Source organism: Zalophus californianus, chromosome 2, assembly GCF_009762305.2.
Source record: "Zalophus californianus isolate mZalCal1 chromosome 2, mZalCal1.pri.v2, whole genome shotgun sequence".
Taxonomy (NCBI): domain Eukaryota; kingdom Metazoa; phylum Chordata; class Mammalia; order Carnivora; family Otariidae; genus Zalophus; species Zalophus californianus.
This window is the reverse complement of record NC_045596.1, coordinates 65,554,408-65,570,139: the sequence shown is the minus strand read 5'-3', so window position 1 is coordinate 65,570,139 and position 15,732 is coordinate 65,554,408. Positions and strand designations below refer to the sequence as shown.

General features: G+C 39.1%; 1 protein-coding gene across 1 annotated transcript in view; it reads left to right on the top strand.

Moving 5' to 3' along the window:
• RASGEF1B (RasGEF domain family member 1B) overlaps positions 1-15,732 on the top strand; it is a 37,926-nt gene that overhangs the window by 17,650 nt on the left and 4,544 nt on the right. Inside the window, exons 5-13 of the mRNA XM_027599155.2 lie at positions 2,786-2,998; positions 3,630-3,704; positions 5,077-5,172; positions 5,299-5,401; positions 7,095-7,174; positions 8,462-8,557; positions 13,819-13,914; positions 14,270-14,393; positions 15,561-15,633. Coding sequence (XP_027454956.1) covers positions 2,786-2,998; positions 3,630-3,704; positions 5,077-5,172; positions 5,299-5,401; positions 7,095-7,174; positions 8,462-8,557; positions 13,819-13,914; positions 14,270-14,393; positions 15,561-15,633 — 956 coding nt within the window. The remainder of the gene's footprint in view (positions 1-2,785; positions 2,999-3,629; positions 3,705-5,076; positions 5,173-5,298; positions 5,402-7,094; positions 7,175-8,461; positions 8,558-13,818; positions 13,915-14,269; positions 14,394-15,560; positions 15,634-15,732) is intronic.

Genomic DNA, 15,732 nt, shown 5'->3' with positions numbered 1-15,732 from the left:
TTTTTGGCAGTCAATGAATCCAGGTGCTCCCTATATATAATTTTGTCGGGTTCTACTGAATCTGCTAGGACAGTTCTGCATAATTTGGCTTAATATATTTCCCCCTCTAGGGATTTGCCCAAAATGAAGTGGTTTATTAGGACTTGCCTGCAAGAAACATGAAATGGAGCTAATGATTGAATTACATGACAAATGACTATAGTGGGTAAAATGCAATTTTCTCTTCCTTAAGGGGCTGGTCTTTATTCTATCTTTATTTGCCAGGTAATTACTGTCACTGGCATTTTAAGTTATAAAAAAGAATAAGTGCATATTTAGCAATTCATGACTCAGTAAGGAAGCATGCTTAACAACACAAAGCTTGGAATGGAATCAAATGGCAGCAGGAAACTTTTAAAAGAGGTCATACATACATACTCTCTTTCCTGTGTGTCTTCATCTCTGTCTCACACACACACACACACACACACACACACACACACACGCACACTAATTCTTTATTATTTGAATAGCTTTACCCTCCACCCTGTTGTATACATTTTCCCCTTATAGCTTCCTGCCTTTTGCTCACTAGCTGAATCCTTGACTGTACATCCCTCAACCTCTTCCCTTAAAAAAGCATATTTTAAAGTGTAGAATAAGAATCTTCCACCAGATTTGCCAGTAGAGCCTAGATTCTGACACTTTGCTACATACCAGAGTCACCTGGGAATATTTATTATGACATTTGGGACAGGGGGCCGAAGAAACCATTTTAAGTTCATAGATTTTTAGTGTAACTCAAGATGATGAAAGCAGAAGAGCAAGGGAAATAGGGACAAGGGATTTATTTTATTTTCTTATATTTCTGTTTATTGTTTTTACTGAGGTGTAATTGACATATAATATATTAGTTGCAGGTGTACAACATGATGATTCGATATTTGCATATATTGTGAAGTGATCACAATAAGTCTTACTAACATCCATCACCACACAAAAAATTACAGAATTTTTTTTCCTTGGGATAAGGACTTTAAGATCCATTCTCTTAGCAAGTTTCAAAGATGCAATACAGTATTATTCACATAGTCACCATGCTGTACATTACATCCCCGTGATTATTTATTTTATAACTACAAGTTTGTACCTTTTGACCAGCTTTACCCATTTTGCTTTACCCATCCCCTGTCCCCTACTTCACCCCACCATGAAGGATTTAAAATAGCCCTTAATTCAATCTTGAACTCCTTCAAATTCCAAAGAAAAAGACATTTTCTTTGAGTGACAAGCATATTACCAAATAGATAGCATCTTCTAAATTGATAACCTTAATGCTAGGTGAAAGATAGGTTTTTGTGAAGGTTCAACTTTTTAAACACTTAGGTATTTCATTAATGATTTAGGGTGGTCTGTGAATAATAGAGAGAGAAAAAAAGGTCATCTAATGGACCAGTTTAAAGAACTAAGTAGTATATACGCCAGATAAGTAGAGAAAAAGAAAGAAAAAGAAGGCTGTGTATGCTCTTTTGCCTTGACTAAGTAAGAATTGATCATTTCCAGATGCATTTGTAATTTTCCTTAAGTATGCAAATATCTATTCATTTGAGTTTTTGTAATTTGCTCTAGTAAACCAAATTGCCTCTGTAAAATAATATGGTTCTTATACTTGTTGGTGAGATTGCCATTCAGTTTTCAAATAATTCATCTCAGAAAGTAATATTGTGTAGTACCTTTTAAAAAGGGTCTGACTACGCAGAGGAGCATAACCAAAGGCCTTTTCACATCTCAATTCACTGGTACTGCCCTCCTTTGGAGCTGTTAACTTAAGGACCATGTTAGCGTGTGTCCCTTTCTCAGGTAATTTACCTACAAGGATGAATGTTGTTTGTTTGGCAGTCTGGGGCTAGAAAAGGAAAAATAAAAGAATGCTATAACTTCTATCATGATAAAAGTACCCTGGGGATGGATCAATTGTGAAGTTATTTCTTTGTCTTAACAAGTGTTGTAAGAAGTCAAGAGGTTGACATTTATCTCTAATACGTAGATTGCTTTTGAAACCAATTGATCTTAAGTGTTATGGCTGTAGTGTAATGCAGCAGCAGACAAGGTGGCAACTGGTAATAGCATTATGGGGAGAACTGCCACATGGAAGAGTCTGGTTGGTTGTGAGTGTTAGCACTGACTCATGAATGTAAGAGAAATGGACCTGAGTCAAATGGAGGTCAGATACCAAAAATGAATAGCCACTGCTTCCTCGTGGTAACCCAGGTCCTATGTGGAAGTCAGGAAGGTGGTTGGGGGGGGTGGGGAGTGGAGAGTCATGGTATTTTCTGTCCGGTTGGCATCCATGCTTGTAGACTAATGAGACTGGGCATGAGAGGAGTGGGGAAATCAAGAAGGTGACCCGACAGAAAAAGTGTTAAGAAGAGGATGCTCTGAGTGGAGATCAATGTATTTTAGCCCACCAGAAGTAAAGCAGGACATTCCTAAGCCGGCCCAAAGAGCAGTTAGTTCTATGTAATAGCTAATCTAAAATGTCTTTGTGGGGTTTTCCTGGCTCAGCCTGAATTGTATTCTCAAGAACAGCCTGAGGAAAAAGCTAAATTTTACAGGTCTGAAAAGACACCTTATGTGTGATGTATCTCTCTCAAACTATGAGAGCCAGGCTGACTCGTCCTGTAACTGCCCTGGTGGTTCTCCAGCATCCGGGTAAAAGCACTTAAGAACACAGTCCCTGAGTTTGCATGGTGGCAAAAGTCGACACGCAGAGCCAGGATGTAATCCTTTGCTTATCCTCCGGCAGACATACAGGAAGAATGTCCAGCAGATGATCCAGTGTCTAATCCGCAAACTTGCTACACTCAGCCAGTACGAGGAAGTCCTGGCAAAAATCAGCTCCACGTCCACAGATCGGCTCACGGTTCTCAAGACCAAGCCACAGTCCATACAAAGGGACATCATCACTGTCTGCAGTGACCCTTACACTCTGGCTCAGCAGCTGACTCACATAGAGCTGGTAAGGTCCTTGTCACCTTTTGCTGTGGCAACCACACAAGTTGTTTATCTGCTGTAATGTCATGGGAGATTATATTAGAATAATCCAAATGGGAAATAATATGTGTAATAGCTAGAATTCGTTTTCCTTAGACATTCAAATATGAATGTTTTTGACATTCTGGGAATTCACTTAATTTCTTTTAAGATTTATTTATTTATTTGAGAGAGAGAGAGCACAGAGGGAGAGGGAGAAGTGGCTCCCCACTGAGCAGGGAGCCTGATGTGGGGCTCCATCCCAGGACCCTGGGATCACAACCGGAGCCGAAGGCAGACGCTTAACAGCTGAGCCACCCAGGTGCCCCGGGAATTCAATTTAAATATTGTGAGAGCAAGACTGAAGGGCATGTTTACTGACCTACCTCATCTTCCCCTCTACTTTTCCATAATTTGCCCAGCATTTCACTATGTCCTGTAGCATTGACTTACACAGAAAATTGCCTCTGCTCAGATCTTGATGATGATGACAATATTTAGGGTTAAAGGCTCATTTATAAAAAGTGGGGGCCATGCCAAAAGTCAACAGAAGGAGTTAACCGTCCATTTCTTCTCATTTTCTTTAATAACGTTGACCTGCTGATTTTATGTTTCAGGAAAGGCTCAATTATATTGGGCCAGAAGAATTTGTTCAGGCGTTTGTACAGAAGGACCCTTTGGACAATGACAAGGTAAATCAGGCTACCTAGAAGTCAGCTCTGAAATTGGAAATGGAATTTCTTTGTCTGTGACAGTAGGTACAAGAGGCAGAAATTTGAATTATTTTGTCTTAGGTTTTACAATCAGAAAGTTTTTTTTTTTCCATTAGCTACATCTGATTCATTGCAGTTTTCTTAAGCCAGATCTTCAAGTGCCTTCACCCTATTCTTACCCTATCACAAACGTTTAGCCTCTTCTTCCTCCTTATTGGGAAATTTAATAAGCACGTAGATGCAGGATTTGTGGTGATAAAGGTAGGAGATAAAAGCATAATGGCTTTAGCAGATTAAGTCAGAAAGAAAATACAAGAGAATGCTATGCTTATGATTCAACAATAACAGGGCATTAAAGACAGGATGCACATGCAGCGTGCTGAGTAAGGGTCTCTGCCGCTTTGCCTCTTGTTTTAAGATGAACCCTCATGACAGGTTTATTGCCCAAGTGAAGCCCACATGTAAAGCAAATAACACTGGGCATGGACTATAAAACACACATAAGAAACTACCCACCCCCAGCCAGTGACCTCCAGAAACATCGCAAGTTGTTAGGCAAAGACTGTATCAACCCACTAATGAAAGCCCTCCTTTGGAACTTAGGGGTAACGGCTGTTTTCCGGCCTTAGAATAGCTTCCCTCAGTACAGGAAGCGAGGATTAGGTTTTGCAGAAGGCTAGTGGACATTTTTGTTTGTTAGGTTTTTTTTTTGAAGGAAGGAAAGAGGGGTGTAATTAACCTGTTCAGGCTTGGCCTTGAGCTCCGAGATGAGCTGAGCTCCTTTCACTTTTGAATAATGTGTCATTCACCCTACTAAAGACCGTGATGGCCTAGACTTCCCTTTACCTACCTTGGAAGATGTTTAGTTTCTTGCTACATGATGCTTCAAAATTTTGTCCTAGACTGAATTTTAAAAGAAAATGTTCTAGTCCCCTGCTGTCTCAGCTTCTTCTTGCTGTGTTGCTAGCAATTGGCAGTCACACCCCATTAATCAGTCAAGATTGTTTTAGAATGCAGCCAAAACCCTTTGAATTGTGCTTCTGAGGACAGTTCCCAAGGAGAGTAACTTAGTTTCCGGGGAGGGAGGGGCAGCATTTTGAATGCATCAGAGTACCTTTCTAGATCTTATGGGATTCACTGGACTGTATGAAGAGATTGTGATATTTCTGTAAAGGGAGTCGAGAATGTTAGTGATTTTCTCTCTCTCTGTCCCCATCCCCTTGTCTTAGAAAGCTGTCTTGCTCCATCAACTGGAATAAAGGCCCATATCTGACAAAAATGAGAGCCTAATCCACTCTTTTTTTTTTTTTTTGTCTCCAACTCATCTGCTCACTTTCCTCTCTCTCTGTAGAGTTGCTACAGCGAACGGAAGAAAACACGAAACTTAGAGGCTTACGTGGAATGGTTCAATCGCCTCAGCTACCTGGTTGCCACAGAAATCTGCATGGTGAGGAAATGAATTTTCTCTTTCTCCTCACTTTATTATTTTTTTGTACTTATTTTACATCTGTTGGGTCTACGTGTTGGATCACTGCCCTCTTCCCCCCCCCCCCCCCTCGCCTTTTCTATACAGCCTGTAAAGAAGAAGCACCGAGCAAGAATGATCGAGTATTTCATTGACGTAGCTCGGGAGTGTTTTAACATTGGCAACTTCAATTCCCTGATGGCGATAATCTGTGAGTGTTTTCTGGAAGATACATGTCCTTTATTTGTATAGGTCCTGTGAAATGTGTCTACTAGAAATTTACATGTAGTACAGTTTTATTAATGAAAATTCTTTTTAATCCTGAATTGTTTTAGAATGTTCAGAATGCTTTAAATATCACCATCGTACAAATGTGTACATTCCTTTTTTTTTTTAAAGATTTTATTTATTTATTTGAGAGAGAGAGAATGAGAGATAGAGAGCATGAGAGGGAAGAGGGTCAGAGGGAGAAGCAGACTCCCCGCTGAGTGGGGAGCCCGATGCGGGACTCAATCCCGGGACTCCAGGATCATGACCTGAGCCGAAGGCAGTCGCTTAACCAACTGAGCCACCCAGGCGCCCTGTGTACATTCCTTTTGACATGTATGAGACTTCATGGAATACATCCAGTCAGTTTGTCCTCATCTGAATATTTATCAATAGAAGCTCATAAGTGAGAGATTTGCCCAAATGAAGGATTTTAAAAAGTGTTTGGGCATTATAAGTGTGTCAAGCATTATAGAAATGTATGATCTGCGACTACACTGTATGATTCTATCAGCATGGATCAGAGGGTGGCCTGAGAAACTGTAACGTCTTCTGACTGCCCATGCTCCTAGTACTTACCACCCACAGCACCTTATTACCCTGGTGTACGAACTCTGCTCCTCCTTTGTAACATGGAGATTTTAACACCAGGGACCATGTTTCTTTTCATTCATCCTATAAACATAGTGCATGGGGTCATGCCACAATTATTGATAGTGACTCTTTCACTTAAAAATACCCTAATTTATATGATAAATCATATGTTTATTGTATACATTGTAGGTATTTAGTAAATAGTTGAGTATTTACCTGACCCTTTAGAGTCAGAGTCAATTTGAAGTCAGAGATTCTACCAAATGAAATTCAAGCTTTTGATCCTGATAACTCCCCCACCTCACCAATTCTGTTTTCCATTTTCTTTTTGACATAATCTTCCTTATTTTCTCCCTAAAAATACTCACCCCAAATTTTGGCTCTTTGGTTTACTTCTTGAAAATAGTGAACAGAAAGATCATCTAAATCAGGGACCTGAATGAAAGTCCACAGTCTGGGTAATAGAAGATTACTTAATTTTCCCCCATATACCATTAAGAAAATGTCAAGACAAGGCATGTCATGGGAGAGAGTATTTATAATACATTATAGCTGAAAAAGAACTTGTATCCAGACTCTATAAAGGACCCTATGAATCAATAATAAGAAGACAAATAACCCAATGAAAAATGAGGCAGATACTTAGATATGTCACAAAAGTATGCTTTCATATACTTATTGTTATATTATAGATGATAAGTATATGAAAACGCGTTCCATATCATTAGTCATCAGAGAAATACAAATTAAAATCACAGTGTAAAACCATTTCACACACTGAAATGACTGAAATTAAAAGGACTGGGTGAACCAAATATTGTTGAGGATGAGACCAAGAGGAATTCTCGTATATTATTGGTGGGAATATGAAATGGTATTTCTACTGTGGGAAACTGGCAGTTTGTTGTTGTTTTTTTTTTTTAATCAAGTTAACTTACACTTAGTAATGAACACTTTTTTAGAGGATAACTTCAAATGACTTCTCTTATTTGTCTGTTTCAACTTTTTCTCCCCCCGCCCCCGACTCCATTTTAAATGGGAAGCTGGCATGAACATGAGCCCAGTGTCTCGACTGAAAAAAACATGGGCCAAAGTGAAGACTGCAAAGTTTGATGTTCTTGAGGTATGTGAAGCTGATGCCTTGCTGTTAACATTTTACACCCAGAAAGTGAAATTCTTCTATGTGAGCTTGCTCTTGATCAGGGAGTACTGCAGAGAAGAAAGCCCATCTCTCCTTAGAGAGGTAGGGAATGGAAGGGGGTTAGAATTGGCAGGGGGAGGGGAATAAATCAGGTTGTAGACCAGCCCTTTCATAGATAGAGGTGTCCATTTTGGGGTGAACTGACTGAAGAAATGGTGACCTGTCAGTTACATCCCATTGTTTGCCAGGATGGAATTTGGATCCTGAACCATTGGGAGTTCTACTTCAAGGTGGGCTAACTTCATTTATTTACAGTGTCCCAGGGGAAGAGTTCCCATCCCTATAGAAATACTCATTCATCCTCCTTTCAGCAAATTTAGCTAACCTATGCAAAAGCTCTTCCAGGATAATTCTGAGGATAGTAAGAATTATACATAAAGTCTTTGTGTTTGGGTCATACTAATGTCATTATCCCCTTGGCATATTGGTGCTTTGAATCAGCGGTCTTTGGAGATAATAAAAAAATGTACTTTCCTAAGTTTTCCTCCAAATTGGGAAGTATCATTGGATATATTGCTTTTTTTCATATTATCTATTAAATGTCTTTTCCTTCTTATAAGATAGTATGCCTCAATTATTTGTGAATGATTTGTTAACAAATGCAAAGAACAAGTTCACCAGAAAGGGTTGGATCCCTATGCATGGCCAACCATCAGCTGACCCATTAACATTCAAATGAAACCTGGAAATGGTTTCTTACACTGGTGTTTGATTCTTTGTTATCAGTTTTAAGTTTAATCTCCACAGTGAACCTGGAAAGAATTTGGTCTAGGTTTGACATTATTGAAGCTGACATCAGCTTATTTAAATGAACCAAACCTTAGCAAAGAAAACATTTGTGTTATGATGTATTTTATGCCTATGGTAGATCTGATCCTTAATGAGTTCTCTCACCTACTGCAATCTTTTTTTTAAAGATCTATTTATTTATTATAGAGAGAAAGAGGGAGCTAACAGGGGTGGGGAGGAGGGAGAGGGAGAGAGAAATCCAAGCAGACTGCACTGAGCATGGAGCCCTACACGGGGCTTGATCTCAGGACTCCGAGGTCAGGGCCTGAGCTGAAACCAAGAGTCAGGCACTTAACCAACTATGCTACCTAGGCACCCCTTGCCTATTGCAATTTTTTATGTAGGGTTAAAAGTATGATCTTGCAAACTTTCTGCTGGTGAGAAGTAAATGATTAATACTCTTCTCTCTTTTGTGGACAGCATCAGATGGACCCTTCAAGTAATTTCTACAATTACCGAACAGCTCTTCGTGGGGCAGCACAAAGGTCTTTAACTGCTCACAGCAGCAGAGAGAAGGTATGTGCTTAAAGGAGTTTTATTCGTGGTAGAATTGCCATGTGTTGCATTAAATGCCACGTGAACTAATGTCCCAAGCTTCCTTTACCTGTTCAGATCTAAGAGAGAAGTTGATATACTATGGAAATTTTTATGCTTTGCCACAGAGAGAAGGGGAATGCTAAAGGAAGGTACCATGTTATTATCCATTATAAATGGATATTACTATGTCATTATTGCATTATTTAAATGATCATTTTGTAATATGTCTTAGTTGTTTTTTAAGCAATAAATTAAGTCATATGTTAAGATGACTGATAACATTAGAGTAATTTGATTTAATGGAAAATAGACATTTCAGCTCTGCACAAGGTAGCTGATTTAGCATAACCTTTCTTCTTAAAAGAATTAGCTTACCTCCCATGGTTAAGTCATTTATTTTCAGAAAGTAGGTTAGTTGCTGTAGCATTAGGCCTGCTGTTACTAATTGGGTACGTGGGTGGCAGAAAAAGTACAGGGATGGTGTCTGAGAAATTAATGGTCCTTGCTTTATCTACTCTCCCCTTAAACAATTTAATACTATCCTGGATCTATCATACTCTCGACTCTGAGGGTCCTTTCTTGGCCCATGTCATTGTCCTGTTTCCTTAGGTGGAAAGGAATAGTCATTTTGACATTTAGAGATCATGTTATTTGCAAAGTAAATACCTGGTTATGGTAAATGGGCTGATGAAGTTGTTTGATGAAAGTTATGTTTCGCTTAGATTCTATCCATCTTTTAAGTTAAACTGTATCTTCAACAAATTTTTAGAAATAAGGGTAAAAAACATTTCAGGGCATCTCAATCCCTTCCGCAAAAAAACTTCAGCCTCAGTGATCTAAAATAAAAACAAATCACAAAAGAAACACCACCTTTTGAAAATGTTAAATTGGTTCTCAACAAAATCCAGAATATCAGTTCTGATAACATTTGAGAGACACTGTGAATACATTATTTTTTTAAAGAGACAAGGTCAGAGAGGAGAAGAAACTGGGAAAACTATCTCAATTTAGCCTGACAGAGTGTACCAGCTTTTAAGTTTTACTTGCCCAAATCTCAGCACCCCTGTGACAAGACTGAGAAAAAATTGAATCAGAAGTTTCTTCAGCTTCAGGAAATCAGCACATGGGGGGCTGTCTACATCCTGTCATTCCCCGTCCCAGACAGATGCAAGGCTCTCTCTGCAGGACCCTCCAGGAGAGCCAGGAGGCTATAGAATCCTATCTGTAACAGGGAGCCCTGGCCAAAGTCATTCTGAAGTCCAGCCCCCCAGAGAGACTAGACTTGTGGGACTCTCATAGCTTTTTCCAGAGACCAGTCCAAAGTATTTACCCTTTACAGCGTTTAATAAATTCTGTCCACTTTAGTTTTGTTGTTCTTTTAAACCAGTTCTATGTGAGCATATGAATTGTACTCTCTAGTTCATAAAACAAATGAAATCACCACCATAAAATAAAAAGATGCCATTGCTTTTTCACAATTGGTCTCAAGGGCTATGAATGAAAACATTTCTGGGTAAAACACATCTTTTATTCAGGAGAGTTGGGGTTTATTTTTCCTTTTTTGAAGTGAGGAGAAACTCTCTTTATTTGTAAGTAATTTAAAAATCTTTCCAGCAACATGGTTTGGGATAATAGCATCTTTAATATTCTTTCAAATTGCAAGTTTATGTGGCCAGGGTGGCACATCTCTAGTTACCATATCATAGAACAAATCAATTCTGTCTTCCTCACAGAGGCCCTTAAATGACCTTTAAACAGCTGTTTTTCCTATGGGTACTCATGCCTCCAGGTTTTTAACCATTCCTCATATGATTACATGGTTTTAAATCCTTTTACCATTCCATTTATGTTTGTGGGAACTTGGTCCTGCTCAACAGCATTCATTTCTAGGTATGAAACCAGTAATGCCTCTAAGGTATATTTGCCAAGTCGCTGAATTAAGAATATATTTTTTAAAGATTTTATTTATTTATTTGACAGAGAGAGACACAGCGAAAGAGGGAACACAAGCAGAGGGAGTGGGAGAGGGAGAAGCAGGCTTCCCGCTGAGCAGGGAGCCCGATGCTGGGCTCGATCCCAGGACCCTGAGATCATGACCTGAGCCGAAGGCAGGTGCTTAATGACTGAGCCACCCAGGCGCCCCTGAATTAAGAATATTTTGAAAGAGGGGTGCCTGGCTGGCTCAGTTGGTGAAGTGTGCATATGACACCTGATCTCAGAGTCGTGGGTTCGAGCCCCACATTGGGGGCAGGCAGAGATTACTTAAACAAATAAAATCTAAAAAAAAAAAAAAAAAGAATACTTTGAAAGGAAATTAGAAAACATTATTACTTGAGAAGTTCTCCCTTTAAAGACATCATTGGCAGGACCTCCCAGAAACCAGGCTCGGGCTCCCTCCTATTGGTAACCCATACCTCTACCTTAGTGCCTGGAAATCCAAAGTCCTTATAATCTCCTGATTCTTATTTTGTGAGATTTGTTATAGGGGCTGCAGATAATGAAGAAGACTATCAATGAGTAAATTGGAAGTTGAAGAGCCTATGAGACTTCTTTCTGGCGTATGGGCATAAGGAACAGAACAGTAAAGGGAGATTACTTATATTTCTATATTCTTAGAAGAGTGATTCAAACCATTAATAGTGGATCAGTCCAGCAATTCTACTTCTGGATATTTATCCAAAGAAAACCAAAAGATCTCTGCACCCCTATGTTTATTGCAGCATGATTTACAATAGCCAAGACATGTAAACAACCTGAGTATCCACTGATGGATGAATGGATGAAGAGATTGTGGTATATATACACAATGGAATATTATTCAGCCATAAAAAAGAATGAAATCTTGCCATTTGTGACAACATAGATGAACCTCAAGGACATTATGCTAAGTGAAATAAGTCAGACAAAGACAAATACTAGATCTCTCTTATATGTGAAGTCTCTCTCTCTCTCTCTCTCTCTATTTATATATATGTGTATATATATATATATGTATGTATATGATCATCTTGCAGCACCATAAATGTGAATATTACATAAAGTAGAGCCTCTGTATCTCAGCTAGAGGCACATGACATGGAGTTATGGAAAGTTTAAATATCAATGTGAGACAGAATGGTCAACACCACATGAATCTCACAGCCTAGCACTGAGAATAAAGTTCTTGCTTAAAAGCTATTATAGTATGCAAGTACCACATCTTGATTATAACTTAGTCTTCATTTCCCTTGTGATGACATATCCTTATTATCTTATAACTGTATCAATAGTATTTTTCCCTTTTTATGGGCCCCATTGATTTTTTGGGAGTACTTAACCGAGGTCAGACCTGTATTATTTAATCCTCACCACAACTCAGTGAGGTAGTTACTGTTGTTCCCATTTTAAGGTGAGGAAACTAGGCTTTCTTAGTATGTTACACTTACATCAGGGGTTGGCAGACTTTTCCCATCAAGGGCCAGATCATAAATATTTTAGGCTTTGTAGGCCATACGGCCTCTCTTGTAACTACTCAACTCTGACGTGCAGGCATAAAAGCAGACAGACGTTATGTAGATGAATGAGTGAGTATGGCTTTTTTCCAGTAAAGCTCTCTGGCTACTGTAAGTTGAATTTCCTTTAATTTTCGTGCTCATGAAATATTATTTTGTTATTTTTCCAGCCATTTAAAAATGTTAAATGTGTGGCTCCTGGGCTATACCAAAACAGGTGGTGGGCCTGGGCTGGGCCGCGGGCCACTGTTTGTCGACTCCTGGCTTGTACTGCCAATAAATTGTGGGGCCACATTTTAAGCCGAGGTCCAATGGAGTCCAAAACCCAGGCTTCCCCATTAGAGGTGGTCTTTCAAAGAAGCGAGGTCCAGGGTATGCTTTTTCATTGTTACGATGCTTGTTTAGTCCTAAAATAATAGAGAATTAGCCAGTATTATTTGAAGGGGAAGGTAATGAGGGGATCTTTACTAATTTGGCTTGAGAGACTTCCACAGACAATAGCAAATGATTACAAGAATACTCAAAGACGCTGTCAAAACCACAGATTCACTTTGGCTGTTCCAGCGACCAATGAAATAAAAAATAACCAAAGCTTGTTTTTTAAAATGACTTTAGGGGGGAAATGTGAATTTATCTCTAGAAGTGAAAATTGATACCTCATATTTTTGTGTATGAGCCCAAATGTATGTTTTCCAGGGCTCCCATTCATCTAGTGTAGATGTACCCTATGAGTCATAGGCTTTGGGAAACTTCAAAAACCTGCTGTTGGGTAAACAACAGAGGCCCACAACTTGTGTTTGGAGCGTTGTTTGCACTGTAGCAAATTTAGAATCTTCAAAAACTTGTTGGCATTTGAGAAAAGGTGGAAGTTACCATGTCTGAGCTTTGTTCTTTGTTCCTTATGGGCTTAGTAGGATTTAGAAGAGTTTCTTAGAGATTATTATTTTAGGTTAATTAATTAAATACCACCTCATCAAATCAAAGACCCGGGGCAGGAGAGTCTTACTAGAGGTTTAGTGTTTTTCCAACAGCCATTAACTCTAATGTACACATTTATATTCCTCCTTCACTTGGACATAGCTCACAACATATTGTGCAATGTACTGCTTAGGTGATTTCCCATGAGAACAGGTGCCTACTTGTTCTCTTCTGAAGGCCAGGTTTACCCAATAGGAAGTTTGCAGCAACTATTACCTAAAACCCTGAGCTCTCACATTATCTTGAGCAATGTCTTCACGGGTAAAATGTTCATCTAAAAAGAAATTCATCTAAAATATAGAAGTCTAGCTGATACAACAGTACAGATCTCTAGCAGGGACAGGGGTCACATATCTTAAAAATCTTAAAATGCCTGCAGTGACAGGTGTTCTGTTAATATTTTGCTCTAAGAGATTGCTAAACGAAAGGCAAGAGTTCTTTTAGATCTTCTCCCATGGATTAGAGCTAGAACTTTTAGATTTATCCTATGCTGTTGCAGTGGGGAAGACTGCAAAAGCTACATGAGGCCATCCACCTCCTAATGCTTGTTGTCTTTGCTGGGGTTTGGTTATTAATAGCATTTGCATCTTTAGCAAAATTATGCAAGGGAGGAAACTGCTGTCATGGGCCATGAACAAAACACTGTATCTTAATTCATCGTGGTCTGTTGTGTAAGCCGGCACTAATGTCCTTCATGAATTTCTTGTATTGTTTGATGAGACACTGAGTATCTATTTGCCCAAGCAAACCAAAATCTTTTCTTTTCTCTAGATTGTGATACCGTTCTTCAGTCTTTTAATCAAAGATATTTATTTCCTCAATGAGGGCTGTGCCAACCGCCTTCCAAACGGCCATGTCAACTTTGAGGTAAGGGTGGGCCGCAGAATCTTGAGCACAGGGAGGAGCCGGCCTCTCTGACATTCCATCCCGGGCCAAGCAGCCTAAGCAGATTATGAAGTTCTAGAACGCAGTTTTCTCTTTCTCTGTTGTTTTGAAAGGAAATAACACTACTGAGTAGAATAAATTAGCTGCAACATTATTATTAATTATCATCCGGAGGTATGTGAGTAAATGTTTACCTGTTCCTCACAAATACCTATAGCTAGTTTTTATTAAATTAAGCAAATCATGTAGTTCAGTTGATTTGAAGCCAGAGGGGAACATTAAATGGAATGCTCATGACTTTTGATGACCGCTTTTCAACTCTTTTCTTTTTTCTTAGAAATTTTGGGAACTGGCCAAACAAGTGAGTGAATTCATGACGTGGAAACAGGTAGAGTGTCCATTTGAGAGGGACCGGAAGATCTTGCAGTATCTGCTCACGGTGCCAGTCTTCAGTGAAGATGGTGAGTAAGCCTCATAGCTGGAGCTCCTACCAGCGTCCTCAAGCCCTGCCATTAGGGAATGGGTGCATACAAGCCTGGTGTCTGGTTCCTCATATAACATGAGGCCTGTCTTCTGACCTCTTCCATCTTAAGAGTTTTCTGTTGCACAGGAAACCATATGATTTATCCCTAAAATATTTGCCAGGCACTCACTCTTCACCCATAAACAGATTGTTTCCATGTTTAAACATTCTTTATAATACTAGAGCTGCAGAGCTTTGGGCACAAATGGAAAGGTTTTGAAGGACTTTTTTTCCCCCTTGTTTGGACTTGCTTCATTGGACAAAAAATGTTGACATTAAAAGCAATTTGAAAAAACAAAAATAAAAAAAATCAGTAGTTGCTACCTGCTGCTATTTGAACAAGTAGTGGAAAATCTTGACCTGTTAAGACATTAAGGAATTTGAGGCAGAAACAGCGATTGTCTATAATAAAATAAATTGAGAAGAGAATTAAAGTTTGTAAAAGACTTAGGGATTTATTCTTTTGATCTTTTATATTCTGATATTCTCGAAATCACTAGTATTATTAACAATTTCTCATAGTCGATTGATAGTGTTTGTGATAATGACTGAAGTGCATTTTGCATTAATATTTTACCCACTCCAGACGGGACTTGGTTGCTATTAACCTCTACAAATAAGAGTAATACCAAGCTTTTAAATCTTTGAATGAGATTCTTTTTGATTTAAAAATAAAGAAAAAAATATTAGAAGAATGAAAAAGTGGCCTGGAAAATCTGGCTTTTTAGCTATGAAAGGTGTTTTAAAAATCGAGGCTACCAGGAAAGGATCCCCCTCCCATCCCCTTCTTCATAAAGAACACAAATATGAGCGTGTGATAGCATCATGTGGCTTGCATTTGTAAGCTGTTTCCCCCCCATAAACTGTCAGTTAATTAAGTGCCTTTTTGGCCTAGAGGCCCTTGGGTTTTTGTTGAGATGGTCAGTCAGGCAAAGTGATATTTTGTGTTCTTAATGAAACTATGATGCTTCTCAGTTGTAATTGGATATGTTAAAGAGTTTTGCTTTAGGGTTTAGCTCACGTTAAACAGGAGGCGGATGGTGGTGGGTAATATACCAGGAGAAGGCCTCAGTGTTCATGCATTCTTACTTTTTGTTGATTGTAGCGCTCTACTTGGCTTCCTATGAGAGTGAAGGACCTGAAAATCATATAGAGAAGGACAGATGGAAGTCCTTAAGGTGAGGCTCTGTGCTTCTCATTGCTGTGCGTCTCGATAGGCCACGTTGGGCTTACTTGAGGAAAGCCACATGCTTTCTGTAGGAAGTCCCTCCCTGTGT